This window comes from Thermobia domestica, chromosome 7 (genome assembly GCF_964235325.1).
Source record: "Thermobia domestica chromosome 7, izTheDome1.hap1.1, whole genome shotgun sequence".
NCBI classification, from domain to species: Eukaryota; Metazoa; Arthropoda; class Insecta; order Zygentoma; family Lepismatidae; genus Thermobia; species Thermobia domestica.
This window is the reverse complement of record NC_137460.1, coordinates 80657441-80672555: the sequence shown is the minus strand read 5'-3', so window position 1 is coordinate 80672555 and position 15115 is coordinate 80657441. Positions and strand designations below refer to the sequence as shown.

Below are 15115 nucleotides of genomic sequence, written 5' to 3'. Positions count from 1 at the left end.
GCATTTTTCAGAGTTTACTCTTCAGAATGCAGTAATTAAATGTTTTTGTGTTTTAATGGGGAAACAAAGGTAGAATGCATTGTTATCTCTACATTAAAATTATTATTTTTTTTAAAAAAAAAACTTTTTTTAAAAGTTTTGCGAACTCTTGTATCTCTAGTTGTCGCCTACAGCACACTATTTATCCACATGAGGGTTATAAAGTGTGCAACCAATTGGATTAGGATTAGAGATTACATTTTTAGGCTTTTAGCATCTATGATCATCTTAGCCCATCATGTATGAAAGATCACGTCCCTCGGCGATCGCACTACCCGGAGAATTGGAGAAGGAAGGAAGAGGCTTGGGACCATTATCAGGTATCATCCTGGCATTTGCCTGGTGTGCATGAGGAAACTCCAGGAAATCCTCACCCAGGATGCTTGGTCTGAAAAGGCTTGTTACACTTCTTCGACTAAGTGTTCCTATCAGGATGCAACCCACTGAAGAACAGATGAATAGGAACCACCTTAAATGCATAACGCGCAGCTCCACATGTCCGCTACTATTCCCAACATATTTCCTCAAATGCCTCAACATGTTGCTTTAAATTCTTTCTATAATACGAGGGGCCTAGAATAGTAATTCCAGTAGCAATCCTCTCATGGAAATGATCTAGATCACAGATTTTCTTTGCATTTACTTCAGATTAAAAATTTCCTCACATCGTAAAGTCCACAGGATCACGTGATTCTGATGCTCAATCCACATGCCTACTTCTCCCAGTACAGCGTCTCATCAATGCTTAAACCAACCAGAGTTATATCACCAATGTTGCTACTCTAATTTTTCAATGAATCGTGAATTAAATGAAGCAATAATTGTGATAAATAAAAGAAATCAAGTACCGAAGCAAAAACTAACTAGTGAGACTTGCGTTCTGTTGAAAGAATAAATTTCGAATTCTGTAGCAACAACTACGAAAAACGAAAGAAACTTGTCCACCCACCTCCCTTTGTACAGTTCTATTGTCTTTTCCTAGGCGAGAGTCGAACAGAAGTATATATTGATTACCTATTTAAAATTGGAATTCTAATAATTAAATTATAATTCTACATTTGTGAAAAAAAGGTCATAGAGGACATCTTGATAGACATGGTTTACCCCGACTATAAATATCCATGTTAATTTAAGATTTGGTAGGTAAAGCATGTTTCTACTTCTTCCTCTTCCCATTTGTTTCTTGTGAAAGCATTCATAACCGCTTCGTTAGAATTTCGTTTCATTAATCTGTTTTAACATGTATGAAAAAAAAACCTACTGAAATCCACTACAGAATGCTGTGTTGAAGTGTAATTTTTGAACTTAGAATGACTAATGTTATTTGTTCAATATATGCAATGACAAAATCCGGTTTTCGTAAATTTGTCATGGAATGGATATATCAACGTAGCACATGACAAACATCTGATTAAAGAGACAGATATCTGCTATCATGAATTCATCTCATTTAGTCAAGTAGAAATTTTACGCATCTCCATAGTGTGACTCCAAGAATGGAACAGTGTCCTAGAGAATTTCGCAACTTACACTATATAATGGCACGAAACCAATCAATTATTTTTCTTTTTGTTCTAACCACTCTTCTGGATCACATTCAATCACAGACATAAATAATTAAGAATGTAAAAATATTCTACGACGTCATATGTCTTTTTATTGATGATAAATCTTTTTTTTTAAAAAAAGGGGGTGGAAGTCTCTAAAGATTAACGACCATTACTCAATTACCACAAAGTATTCCATTAAGACACTCTTTTCCTCTTTGTGCTGTAACAATCGATGTGTCGTTCCATAAAATGGCAGACCATCAAACATTACGATTTGATCGTAGTGACATCTGTATTTGCTCTTGTACGTCGAGGAATTATTTCCAAAACTGTAACAGAAATAATAATTTAAAAAATTATAATACATAAAATTTACAGGTAATATGTGTGTCACTCCTAGAAGTATTTGTGCCAGTTACAAGACAAACAATATATATTTAATCTGTTACGTAGTAATTTAACATCACTTTCGTTGTCCATGAGACGAGAAGTGTATTTTCAAATTCGAGACGAGACAAGAAACAGGACAATTCTCATCTCATTTTCGAGTGTGTCTCGTGGGCAACACTATTTCACCCAAGTTTTAGATCCTAAACATTGTTTTAGTATTAAATGATTATAGTAGAAAAACTCTAAATTAATAAAATGATTACATGAACCAAATGAAGAGGAGTTTATACGCAAGTCATTATACTATAGAGGCAGAATTTCATATGTTCGTTCAATTGGAAAGTGTAAAAGCAACAGATGTCCTTATTCCATTAAATCGATTTTCCTGATAATTTCTAGACCGCCTGTCACTTCCTCTCACCATGCGTTTGCTTCCAGGAGGTTATTAAACAGGGTGTCTACTAAAATTCCAAAATGAAATTTCGTGACCTTTTCTTCACCAAATCATAAAATTTCCTTACATTTTGAAGAGCAAATTTAGGTGCAAATTAGGCTGAATTTTCATCCATGTGATAGAAACGTACTTTGCTTGCGATTTGGTAGCGTCTAAAGCCGAACATAGACATTTTTGGTGGTGAATTTTGACGTTTTATAGAACGAAATTTTCCAATCTGTACTTACATTTGTACAGTTAAAAAAACCGTGACCCAAAAGCTAAATTTCGTGACTTTCGTGACCGATAGACACCCTGTTAAAGGTTACAGAGATCGGCAAGATCTTCATTTACCCCTACTTTTGGTTAAATATCTACTGCTTTAGACCGCGAGTGTATGACGTGCAGGAAAAGGGAAATTTGAGATAATTCGGAAAATCCCCCCAAAATACCCCTTTCAGGGGTTTTTGAGTCCCCTGAACTGACCCTGGCTGCAATCCGGATACAATCCACCTTCAAGTTACTTCTATCCTTTCGTAATTCATGTACCAGGTTATACTGCAATACAGTGAACAGTTACGAGGGAAACAAGTATTCTCCAATTCTGTTGGAAGATCTAAAATGCCATGTTGAAACGAAAAAATATCAGCTGAAATAAACATGTTTAACCACAACCGTATTCATCCAACCATCATTATTCATGTATCCCTCTTTTCAAACTGGAACAATATTTCAGATTGTACCTTGCATACATGTGCATGACGGACACGAAAAGGGAAAGGGAAATTTGAGATTATCTGAAAAAAATATCCTTTAAATAAATTCCTTTCGAGAGGTTTTGCGCCTCTGGGACGGCCCAGGCTACAAGTACTCAAATACAACTAACATTGAAGTATACTCCTGTCACTTTGTAACTTAGTGCTAAGTCACATTGCAAGATCTTGAATAATTTACCAGGGAAAAATATTTCTCAATTCTGCTCAGTATCAAATTTTGGATTTTCCAGTACGACTGGGAAATATTTTTCGCTCGTAACTATTCAAGGTATTACAATATGACTTGGGACATAAATACACATAGACAGGGGTATATTTCAAGGTAGGGTGTATCCGATACAGAAAGTTCTTCGCTGTATATCCGACCATTTTCGATTTGGTGCTGCCACTTGGCGTATCATAATGGAACTATGGGTTTGCTGATGGGAGAAGTATTGTGTTTGACCTTGTAATTGCGTGAGTGTTATCAAATGGCTCCGAAAATCAACTGGTATTGGGAGGGTAACGTAGTGGCTCTTTTCAATGCTAAGTTTTCGTACGTACACATTGTGAAACAGTGTCGCGAGAAGGGGTTAACACTCGGGGTGACTACTGTGAAAGCTATTGTGGCCCGTTACAAACAACAGGCTCCTCTTGCGAAACATTCACCCACGAAAACCACCAGTAGAAGGGCTGCAAGCAAAGTGACACCCATAATTTTAAGGAGGATAAGTCGCTTTGTGTGCCAAGTAAATTCCCCGACGCAACGTGATATGAGCCACAGATTCCACCTTGTACCGTCAACTGTGAACAATCTGTAAGTGTCTCAGGTTGAAGTGTGTGCGGCAGGCCCGTGTACACCACCTGCTACGGCGTCACATTACCGAACGTAAAACGACCTGCAGCAAATTATGAAAAGTATCTGGAGGATTCCAAACGAAAGAAAGTTGTCACAATGGATGAACCGTATGTTCATTTCACTGCAGGTAGTCACATTCGGGCGATCATATACCGTAACATTAACGGCAAGGGGCGCAGCAACTTTGTTCATCAGTGCAGGGAAAGTTTCCCTTGTGGCTTTATGGTTGTTACGGGATTCGGATATGTGAGCACATTGCTGATACGCAAGGTGAACAAAAACGTAAAGGTGAATGCAACGTACTTCCACACGAATCCATCCTGACACTTATCTATCGGACAGACATCCCAAAATTGTATGGAATTGACGCGAACCAGGTGATGATCCATATGGACAAGGCTTCGAGTCATGCCGTCAGAACATCACTACGTTTTTAATCGGGATATGGCACAGGAATTAGGAATTCGTGTCATTCCGTTTGAAGACATTCCTGTGAAAAGCCCAGATGTCAATCCAATGGATTTTTGCGCATTTGGACTGTTGAAATGACGTCTTTAACATCGCCGTCCGCGCACGCTGGATTTTCTATGGAAAGCTAGCAGGGATGAGTGGGACAGAATTCCCGTGCCTGTCTTGCGCCGGAGCTTGCTACAATGGAAACTACGATACCGTGTGATATCCACAATGCTGGGAGTCCAATAGAACATGATCGGTGGTGCCGGTGAGGTATCTCTTAAGGTAAGTATCCGTCAAAAATGATCAGATATAAAGCAAACAACCTTCCGTAATTCAGACCTGACTTTAGGTGACTTTCCTTTTCCCCCTTTGAAGAAACCTTTACATCAACAGAACGAATGGTCAAGGCTTAAGACTTATTGATCGTTCCAGGAAGCTTCCAGTGTGTCTCTAGACGATTATAAGAAATGCTGGGGCAAGTGCTTCAAATTCAATGGGGACTTCTCTGAGAAAGACCACCACAAATACGACGAGTAAATATGTACGAAAAAAAAATGATACTTTATTGAACAACAATGTGTTTCACATTTTTAGTTATTGCCTTACTTAGCTACTCTTTTTAGTATTAAGACCTTTTTCACGAAGTAGTTATCTTTTATTGAGTAATTAACTGAACTAGTGAACTTTATAACGTCACAGTAATTGACATTATTTATATGAACATACAGACACAAACATATGCTTACGTTTATGCAGCAACGATGCGCATGGGAGCATGGTAGGATTAGTTCCCGGTCGGTGACGCAACTAGTGAACCATTTTGAAATAATACATTACAGAAAAGATTTCCCCATGGACATATATATTTTTTGAAAGAGAATCTTAAAAATTGTTATTTAGTATTGAATAATAACATAAATATTCTATGGAATGAACTCACCTGAAGAAGCTGTTAAGAAATCCATTTCATCTTCCTTTCAGCTAAATCAACAGCCTTATTTAGAACCACCTGAATATCAATGGACGGGAAATTCTGAAAAAAACAATTGCAAGAACGTGACAAACACAAAGCATACAAAAACAAGAGAAATTTCAAAAACAGAACACATCTACATAGCATGTCAAATACAACTATTTCCAGCAACAGGAGCATGTTCTACTGACGCAAATTGACAGTCAAACTGTATTTTATTAATTATCAGCGGTAATACGCAAAATTCTGGATTATCTGTAATGCTTATCTTCTAATAGGATCAAGAATATGACTGCCATTCTGCTCTACTACACGAAAACATAAATAAGCATATTTTGAATATATACTACGTACAAACTTTAGCTGCAACTTCCACATATGCTTACAATATTGTCTTTTTTTCACAATTGGTTCTTGATTTATTCACCACGAATCAAGCAATAACAATTCAGAAAATTGATACAATCGCAATTCTTATTGAAAGGAACACTAAAAATTACGATTTATCTTAACCCCCTTTCGTATATTAAATGTCATACATTATCAGTGAGTGCGTCTGCAAAGCCACAGAGCTTCATCTAAGCCTTATTTCCTCTTCTGCGGTTCAGTCTGCTGACCGTACGGATTCCATTCTTTCAATCATGGCATCATTACATTGTACGTAAGGGCAGGCGTTTAAAGGGCTGGTCTACGTGATAGGAGATCGTTAGAAAGATCCAAATCAGAACACGTACTCATGGTTGCATATTCTATATTTAAATAACTATTTTCTTTTTTGGTCTTCCTCATTCATATACATGGAAATGTCCGTATTTTTCTAGTATTTTTCTTCCTAGTAATTGAGAAGGCACGTGAGTTCGTGACTACACTATAGAGCCGCCTCTGGAAATACCACATTGGAAATTTGCCGCCTCCTGAAATGCCACATTGGAAATTGAGTTTTGATTTTTTGAGTTTAACGTCCCTTTCAGCAGCGAGTCTGGACCAACTGATTAACGTGGAATCCAAACCACATGAGCTCCCGCCGGGAATCGAACCCGGATCCCCCACGCTAAAGGCGATACATTGGAAAATGATATCTTATTTGTTTGCTTCACAAAATTAAATTCCCGAATGTGTTGGCAACATGCTCTTTGAGTGCACAGTATGTAAAATGGCTGGAAAGAAAAATATATTGAATCTCAACTCAAGTTTAAGTGCTCTTTAAAATATCTGCAATATATCAAGTTATCAGAACTGGCACTTACTCCCCCTTTTTTACCATATACACCCTTGCGGCTGCGGCCATCCAAGAACAATCGTTCCAGTATCTTACATATAACATAACGCAACGAAATTCGAATAGAGGAAATTCGAGACGAGATCGAGACTAGAAACTTGCCTTGATTTCGTTTCGGTCCCGTCTCATCACCAGTGTGTCTCGATATTGGCCTTGTCTCAAGAGTCTCGACGCTTGACACTACAACTGCAACTAGTGTCACCTCATGCCCAAGGCATGTTGGGAGACACCGCTCGTGCGCATTTCGATAGAAACAACAAACATAACCAATAGCCTCAGTGAAAACAACGCTTGAAGATTGCCTTCTGTCACAGGTGGGTGATTTCTACGACGTAGGCATACAAAAACTTGTCGAACGCTATGATAAATGTTTAAACAAACATGGTAGCTATGTAGAAAAATAGATTAATGTGAACAGAGAAAACAACCAAAATATATGTCACTATCTTTACTAGTTTTGTTTCTATCGACAATCGGACCTTACTTAAAAAACAGCCCTAGTAGACCCCACAAATAGCTCCATCTCAATTCTTATTTCACTACTGAAACCGGAAGAAGTAAAAACTAGTGTAAACTCAGATTCCAATATTGACTCCTATAGGCTGAAAAGGATACCCAAAAACAGTTTTTGATACAGATTCAGCGTCCGAAAAAAGGTTAACCTTTGACATTATTTTTCTATTACAACCGGAACTTATAGATTTACTACTTCCGGTTTCAGTGATGAATTCGCATAGTTCGGCAGTTTACCATAGTTTCTCAACGTGAAACGATAACTCATTTGTGACGGAATGAATTAAATAAACTTCTAGTTGTTTTATGCATCGAAGTTAAGGGAGACGGTAATGATGATAATGAATGAAAAGGTGGAGGGAGGAAACAGGAGAACACCGAACAAACCCACGCAGCACACAGTGTTTATCCACCACAGAGACCACTTGATGCATGCTGGGATCGAACTAGAAACTCCAGGCACCAGAAATGTGTGCTCTAACACAGCCACCGCGGTTCCCACGAAGTCACTTGTCTTCATAACATTTCTCTAACTTTCTGTCCCTAAGGGATATACGTTGTGCTGGTAATTTAAGAACACCTCGTTATTACTGTAATACTGGCATACTCTACACACTCCATGAGATACTCAGGTTCGATTCCCGGTGGAATCATCTGGTTCGGATTTCACGTTAATCAGTAGGTTCACGTCTTGTATGGCGTCGCTGCTAAAAGGAAAGCTGAAATCAACTAAACTCTATGCACTCCGGAAGCTTAATTAAGTATACTTCGAAATAGATGTAACATGTATCACTCCCGTAATTATAGTCGAAATATTCAAAGAAGGCACACACGCAAACAAAATAAAAATATTCTTAATCCAACGATTAAAAATAAATTAATGTCAATACGTGCGTTTAATGACTGTTTCATGGATCCTAATAACTTCAATTCCCGCACTGAAATAGAAAAACTTATGGCCATACGCTACTATTTTTCCTGGTTTCCGCGTATTATCTGCTGATGTGAATCTATTGGTTTTAGACAGTAAGTTATTACACAAGATTCCAAAGGATTTAATTTTTATACCATTATTAATATTATTCAGGCTTATTTGTATAGTTGTTTTATCTTCATATGCTCAAATCTAATGTTATTCATTACTACAGAAAGTCGAATAAAGCTAGCATTTCTTGACAGTTATTTTACGAACTTCAACTTTAATTTAGTGTGACGTGTATCGGAATAAAGCCATAGAAACGGCCTCACCCTATACACCTAGAACGGTTGGGGTCAGTGAATTCAGGGGAGTCACAACATGTAATTGGAGCGCGTGCTCTTGATTGCTGCTATTCAGGGCCACCCATCACATGATGTGTGGGCGGGCGAAGCGACGCGATTGTCACCCTCGGTAGGGTGTCTCCACTCCGATGCAAGCAGTGTTGATCTTTTTTATCGTATCAGTTCGGGCATTATAACTTCGTTCTAAGAAAGTATATTTCACGAAAAGCATGGTAATAAAAAAAAAAACGTACACCTATGCTCATTAAATCTTGTGAGTACACTGTAATACAAGATTTTTCGCATTTATTACATTTTCCCTTCTCCTTTTGGCTAAAGTTGAGTGATTAGTAAGCGAAGATGATAGAAAGCCTTCCTTGTATGAAAATGTCCCCCCCCCCCCAAAAAAATATTAAAAATTAATAATATAAGAAAAAAATTAACCTCGACTGAGTCTATCCTGACAATCTTGCTTTCGAGGGGTTTTAATAGTATTGAACGGAAATTCAAAAAAATTCCCGTAAAGAAGCTTGCTAAGGGGCGAGAGAGAGGAAGGGAAGGAGTAAAATGTTGAACCTATTTACTTAAACTTAGTGTCCAGATTATCTGCCAAACATAAGTTTCGGTAATGAAGATTTCGTACCGAAATATAGGGAGAAAAAAAAACAACAACAGAAAAACCCTTTTCTTGAGGCTCAAAGCAACGCGCTACGGTTACAAAAGCTAAATATACGGTAGAGAGCAGTGGCGGATAGTGGATTGTGGTTTCGGGTGTTGCAGTACGAATGATCGGAGACATGATATAAATGGACTCATTGACTAATCAGCATAACTTTAGATGCAAACGCTTTGTGACATGTGAAATTAAATAAAATTATATTTTTTAAAAATATTAAAAATAATGCAGAACACTTTATCTGATTAGTCACCTTATTTAATTAGTAAGTTTATTCTCCTCTCTTTGATTGGAGTAAATTTATCTAATACACGCTGGTTGAACTCTGGTATCCCCATTATCAGGTCTTTTTCGATGGAAAGCATAACCAATGATGATCACATAACTTTTCTTGGAACATTCAATTCTTTGAGTGTCAATTCTTCTCGATGTGGAAAAACGCCTGTCTCCTTTTGCTGACGTCATAGGTAAAGTTAATATTAATTTCAGAAGCTTTGTAGATTCACTAAATAATATTTCCATATTATTGCGAACAGTTCATTCTAGCAAACCCAGTCCTTGACAGTGATCCAAATTCCTCTGCAGCGTAGACTGAAGACAGTTCATGAAGGAGATTAGTGTTATATATATAAAAAACTGTAAATTGAATATACTTTATTCACAGTTTATCTAGGAAAATTTAAAACAAATTGTGGAAATATATCTAAGGTAAACAACATTGCTGAATAGGATGCCATGTGAATTAAAACCGGATTTTTTTCGAACACTCTTCTGAATTGCCCTTTGCTTGTTTTGTCTGAAAATTAATTCCAAGCTTTTCCTCAGCGGAGAGCTGGACATTTTTTTAAAAGTTATTTACAGAAGTCATGGTAGGTTATTTACAGAATTAAAGCACACACCCAACTCAAGTAAATGTAATAACTAAAAACCAAAACTGATTCAGAAAAAAACAGCTGATACAAAAGAGGTATCTATATAGGGTTGCCAGATTTTGTAAACGAAAAACTGGGACACCAATCTCAAGCTATATAGGTCTATAAGGTGAGGGTTCCTACTCATTTGGTCAGAATAAATTAAGTGCCCATCTTTTCCAGTTTATTCTATACACAGTTAACATAAATGAAGCCTCACAAGAGGTGTATACAGAATAAGAGAAGGTAACATAGGCATCCCTTATTCCGAATTGTGTTTAACGGATCCTAGCTATGTGCCAATTACAACATACCCTACCATTTATGATTAAAGAGATATTGTTTTCTTTGTTGCGTCGTTACCTGAGTCAAAAACACTACTGTAATACTATAAATTTTGCATTTAGCAACAAAAAAAATCATTTGAAGTATAAAATAACTAGTAGTTAAAGCTGTCACCGAGTAAAAGACGTTCAATTCTATATAATGTGATAATCGAGAAATTATTGCCATAATATTTGGTCTAGGAATTAATTCGTGCGGTTGGTACGCACACATTGAAGCTGTAGTACAAACACAAAATACATAAATACCTTAAGAAAAATATTGTCCATCGCTAGCCACCAATTTCGCCCATCTGTCAGGCAATGTACGGATTCCGTGGCGAAAGAAGTCCTCATCCTTGGAAGCGATCCAGTCAGAGACCCATGTTTCGATATCTTCTGAAGAAGTAAACCGCTGTCCAATCAAATCGTTGTTCATGCAATCGAACAAGTAGTAGTCCGAAGGAGCAACGTCTGGTGAATACGGCGGGTGGGGTAAAACTTCCCATCCGACATTTTCTAAATAGGTTTTGACCGGTTTTGCGACATGTGGGCGAGCGTTATCATGTTGAACAATAAGTTTATCATGTCTGTTCTCCCATTCTGGTCGTGTTCTGGCCAGAGCTTGCTTCAAACGCATTAATTGTCGTCGATAACGTTCTCCATTCATAGTTTCACCCGGTTGCAGCAGCTCATAGTACACCACACCTTTCATATCCCACCATATGCACAGCATAACCTTTGCACAGTGAATATCTCGTTTTGGTTGTGATGGACCTGGTTCACCTGGTTTCACCCAGGCCTTTTATCGTTTAGGGTTTTCGTAATGGATCCACTTCTCATCACCCGTAATAATTCGATGCAGAAACCCCTTTCTGCTCTGTCGTTGAAGCAGCAATTCGCAAATGGTTTTTCGTCTTTCATCGTCTCTGTCTTTCAATTCATGTGGAACCCAATTTGACATCTTTTGAATCATTCCCATGGCTTTCAAGCGTTTGGAGACTGTTGTTTGATCAACGCCTAATGCTGCTGCAAGTTGTTCCTGCGTTTGACACGAATCCTGCTCGAGCAATGCTGTCAATTCTTCGTCTTGAAATTTTTTTGGCTGTCCAGCTCGCTCTTGGTCTGCCAAGCCGAAATCACCACTTCTAAACCGTGCAAACCACTTCTGACACGTTCGCTCAGCTAGAGCATGGTCACCATACACTTCCACCAAAATACGATGACTTTCAGTCGCACTTTTCTGCATGTTAAAGTAATGCAGCAGGACACCCCGCAAAACACTTTATCAGGCACAAATTGCGCCATGTTCACTTAACTACAAACTGGTGTTGTTGACGCTTTAATCCACTGCCCTATACTACGAACGATACGCGATGACAGGGGTTTGCAACACATGTGTGGATACACGGAACTGTGGGACGCTCCGTTCGTTGCGCCATCTCTTGTCCACCCGCACGAATTAATTCCTAGACCAAATATATGCTACTCTTGAATATTTTTTAAAAATGTCTTTCTTTCTCTGAAAGCGAAACAACCCCATAGGACGAAAGAATGAATGTGATTTTCAAACTCCTTGTTGCTTCTTTAGTAAAATTATTTTGTTACATAAATCTTCCGAAAACCTTCCGTTTTTAGTGAGACATACTACTTCTTGCAGATTGATTTTTTTCAGTCTGAAGAACGAAAACCACGACAAACAGGCATCCCGAAAGCCCTTTTCGGGACAGTTAATTCTTTCATTGAAAACCGGGACGTCTGGCAGCAACTCTTTATCTTTATGAATCGCGAATGTCACATATACACCACCCCACACGCACACACGTGCATAAAAGGAAAACTACATTCCAAATCATCCGTCTTGGTTGTAAGTAATGTACGATGAACACAATATACTTCCACGCGAGAGAAAACAATGCCTATCATCAATGTGATACGTTCTGGAAAGCAAACTTGGAAACCAACCAGATGTAGGATCTGCATGTAACAGAAGCCAAAGGTCAAAGATCGTCAAAACAAACATTGCCAGTTCTACACTCAGAAATGTTTGCTGGAAGGGGTCCAAAGTATTTGAGGGGTCCAATACGTCTATGTAATATCGAACCTGTCTTATTCTGCACCCGAAAAGGCGATAAGTAATTAATTAGTCACCTATATTTTTAGAAAAAATGATAGAACGATTATTTTTATAGGAAGAGTACACGATGAGGCGTAAAATAAAATATTTAGCCTACATCAATCATTTCTCTGTTAAACAAGTATAGTTCGTCAAGAAAGTCTACAAATGTTCGTCGAGTTTCGAAATTTTTGGGAGGTTCGGACCCTGTGGACCTCCTTGTGCATGCGGCCCTGAGCATTGCTAACTAGTCCCAAATTCAATGTAGCGTTTCCTATCATACACATTTATGTGGAAATTTTCTTGTTTTATAAAACAAATATGTATATAGTAAAATACTATTCACAGAGAGGGGATTCTATATATTGACTTATTAATATTTGGTTCACCAATTACTGTACAAGAAGCCTTCATTATATAAGCTAAGAATTAACTTGTAAATGCGTGTTTACTTTGATTTAATTATTACACGTTTTCTTTCGTATTTTGTAATTTTGTGATCATTTTTTTTATTATCATTATATTGGTTTACTTCAGTATAGTTCCTTAATTTAAAAATATGAATGCATAAAAATAAAACTCCATTTTGTAATTGGTAGTGAAATAAAATTCAGAAATCTTATTTAGCGCGAAAAACCTTCTTGTTCACTGGAAACCATGCCGCGTTGTTGCAGAAGAATCAGTGCAACGACCAGAGTCATTAACTTCTGAGATAGGAGAAAGAAGACTTAATTAACATTCGGTCCAACTGCCGTGCTGTAGAAATTTGGTCGTTGTATGCTCGCTGCAACGCAATATAAATTAGAGACTCTTTGACGGATTGTTTTTCGCTTTTTAAAACGGATTAATGGATTTTACAGTTATAGAAGTAGTAAAAATATGTTATTTAAAGAATATATGGGAGTATTAGAAAGTATATTTTCCTGTTCTTTACTACTACTGCTAATAATATTTTTTCTTGAAATACTTTGGACGTTGCGCAACGCTGCAACACTAACATTAGCCGCCACTGGTAGAAACTAGGAATGGCAAATTCCGAAATTTTTACTTTCTGGAATCCGGAAAATAAAATTGGAAAAATTCCGGATTTAGGAAAAATTCCTAATCTTTTTCGACATTCGGAAAGTGAAATTTCCACATTTTCCGGAATCCGGATTCCGGAAAATTTTGGCCATCCCTAGTATAAAGTATAAAGCTATGTCAACGGAGTCCCCGTAACTCAGTGAGTCGAGTAAGATTACAAACTCACAAAGTATTTTGACATCGAATCGAATCTGACTGCTTTTTTTTCTTTTGCATTTCTTTTAGAATAGTAGGATACCTATAAGATTTTCATAAGAACTTAAACAACATAATAAGAAAGTAACTTTTGTTAAGCTTTTCTTTTAATCTACTTATCTACTCAAAAGCAAAGGACTATCGGTAATAGCTATTGCATACGAGCTCCTTTTTTTTTTTTTTGCCAGGAGACAGATCCACATCGAACTTAGGTAAACAGAAAAACGTTGGATTGAATTTTGAGTTTTGTGTCCCTTTCAGCAGCGAGGCTATATCAGATATGGACTACTGATTAACGTAAAATCCGAACCACATGAGCTCCCGCCGGGAATGGAACCCGGGTCTCCCACACCAGTAAACAGAAAAAGAGAGAGAGGCACAAGCATGATGCAATCTTACTACCATGAATGAAACAGAAAAGATTGTCATTATCAAACCAGCCGATGACAAATTATTGTGGCTGAGTTTTTGAACTTTTCAGCGTCTTAAAGAATATACTTTCTTTGTGAAAGCATACTAAGGATGGAGTGCGATCATATCCACAAATTTCGCTACGGAGTGAAGGATGATTTTTTAAAAATAAATAAATGAATTTATCAAAAATTTCGCTATGGAGTGAACGATGATTTTTTTTAAATAAACAAAATGAATTCTGTCAAAAATTTCGCTACAGAGTAAAGGATGATTTTTTTTCAAATAAATGAATTTATCAAAAATTTCGCTATGGAGTGAAGGTTGATTTTTTTTTAAATAAATAAAATGAATTCTATCAAAAATTTCGCTACAAAGTGAAGGATGATTTTTTAAAAATAAATAAATGAATTCTGTCAAAAATTTCGCTACGGAGTGAAGGATAATTTTTTTTAAATAAATAAATGAATTGTCAGAAATTTCGCTACAGAGTGAAGGATGATTTTTTTTAAAAATAAATAAATGAATTCTGTCAAAAATTTCGCTACAGAGTGAAGGACGATTTTTTAAAAATAAATAAATGAATTCTGTCGAAAGTTTTGCTACGGAGTGAAGGATGATTTTTTTAAATAAATAAATAAATTTTGTCAAAAATTTTGCTACGAAGTGAAGAATGATTTTTTAAATAAATTAATTAATTTTGTCCAAAATTTCCTAGGGAGTGAAGGATGATTTTTTAAATAAATAACTGAATTCTGTAACTTTAGTGCGTTTGCACACGGCAAGAATAATATCGGTGGAAGCACCGATAATGTCGGCGGTGAAATCAACTTCAATGTATTCAAATCGTAGCTTGCACACGCCACCGATATTATCGGCCGATCCTCCGACAC

At 37.1% G+C, this 15115-nt stretch overlaps 1 protein-coding gene across 1 annotated transcript in view; it reads right to left on the bottom strand.

Annotated features, from left to right (window-relative positions):
- Positions 1-121: 121 nt before the first annotated feature.
- Positions 122-15115, bottom strand: part of LOC145690226 (TBC1 domain family member 13) — a 94877-nt gene continuing 79883 nt past the window's right edge. Inside the window, exons 10-11 of the mRNA XM_081764911.1 lie at positions 5423-5515; positions 122-1918 (exon numbers count right to left, since the gene is read on the bottom strand). Coding sequence (XP_081621037.1) covers positions 5435-5515 — 81 coding nt within the window. The 3' untranslated portion in view covers positions 122-1918; positions 5423-5434. The remainder of the gene's footprint in view (positions 1919-5422; positions 5516-15115) is intronic.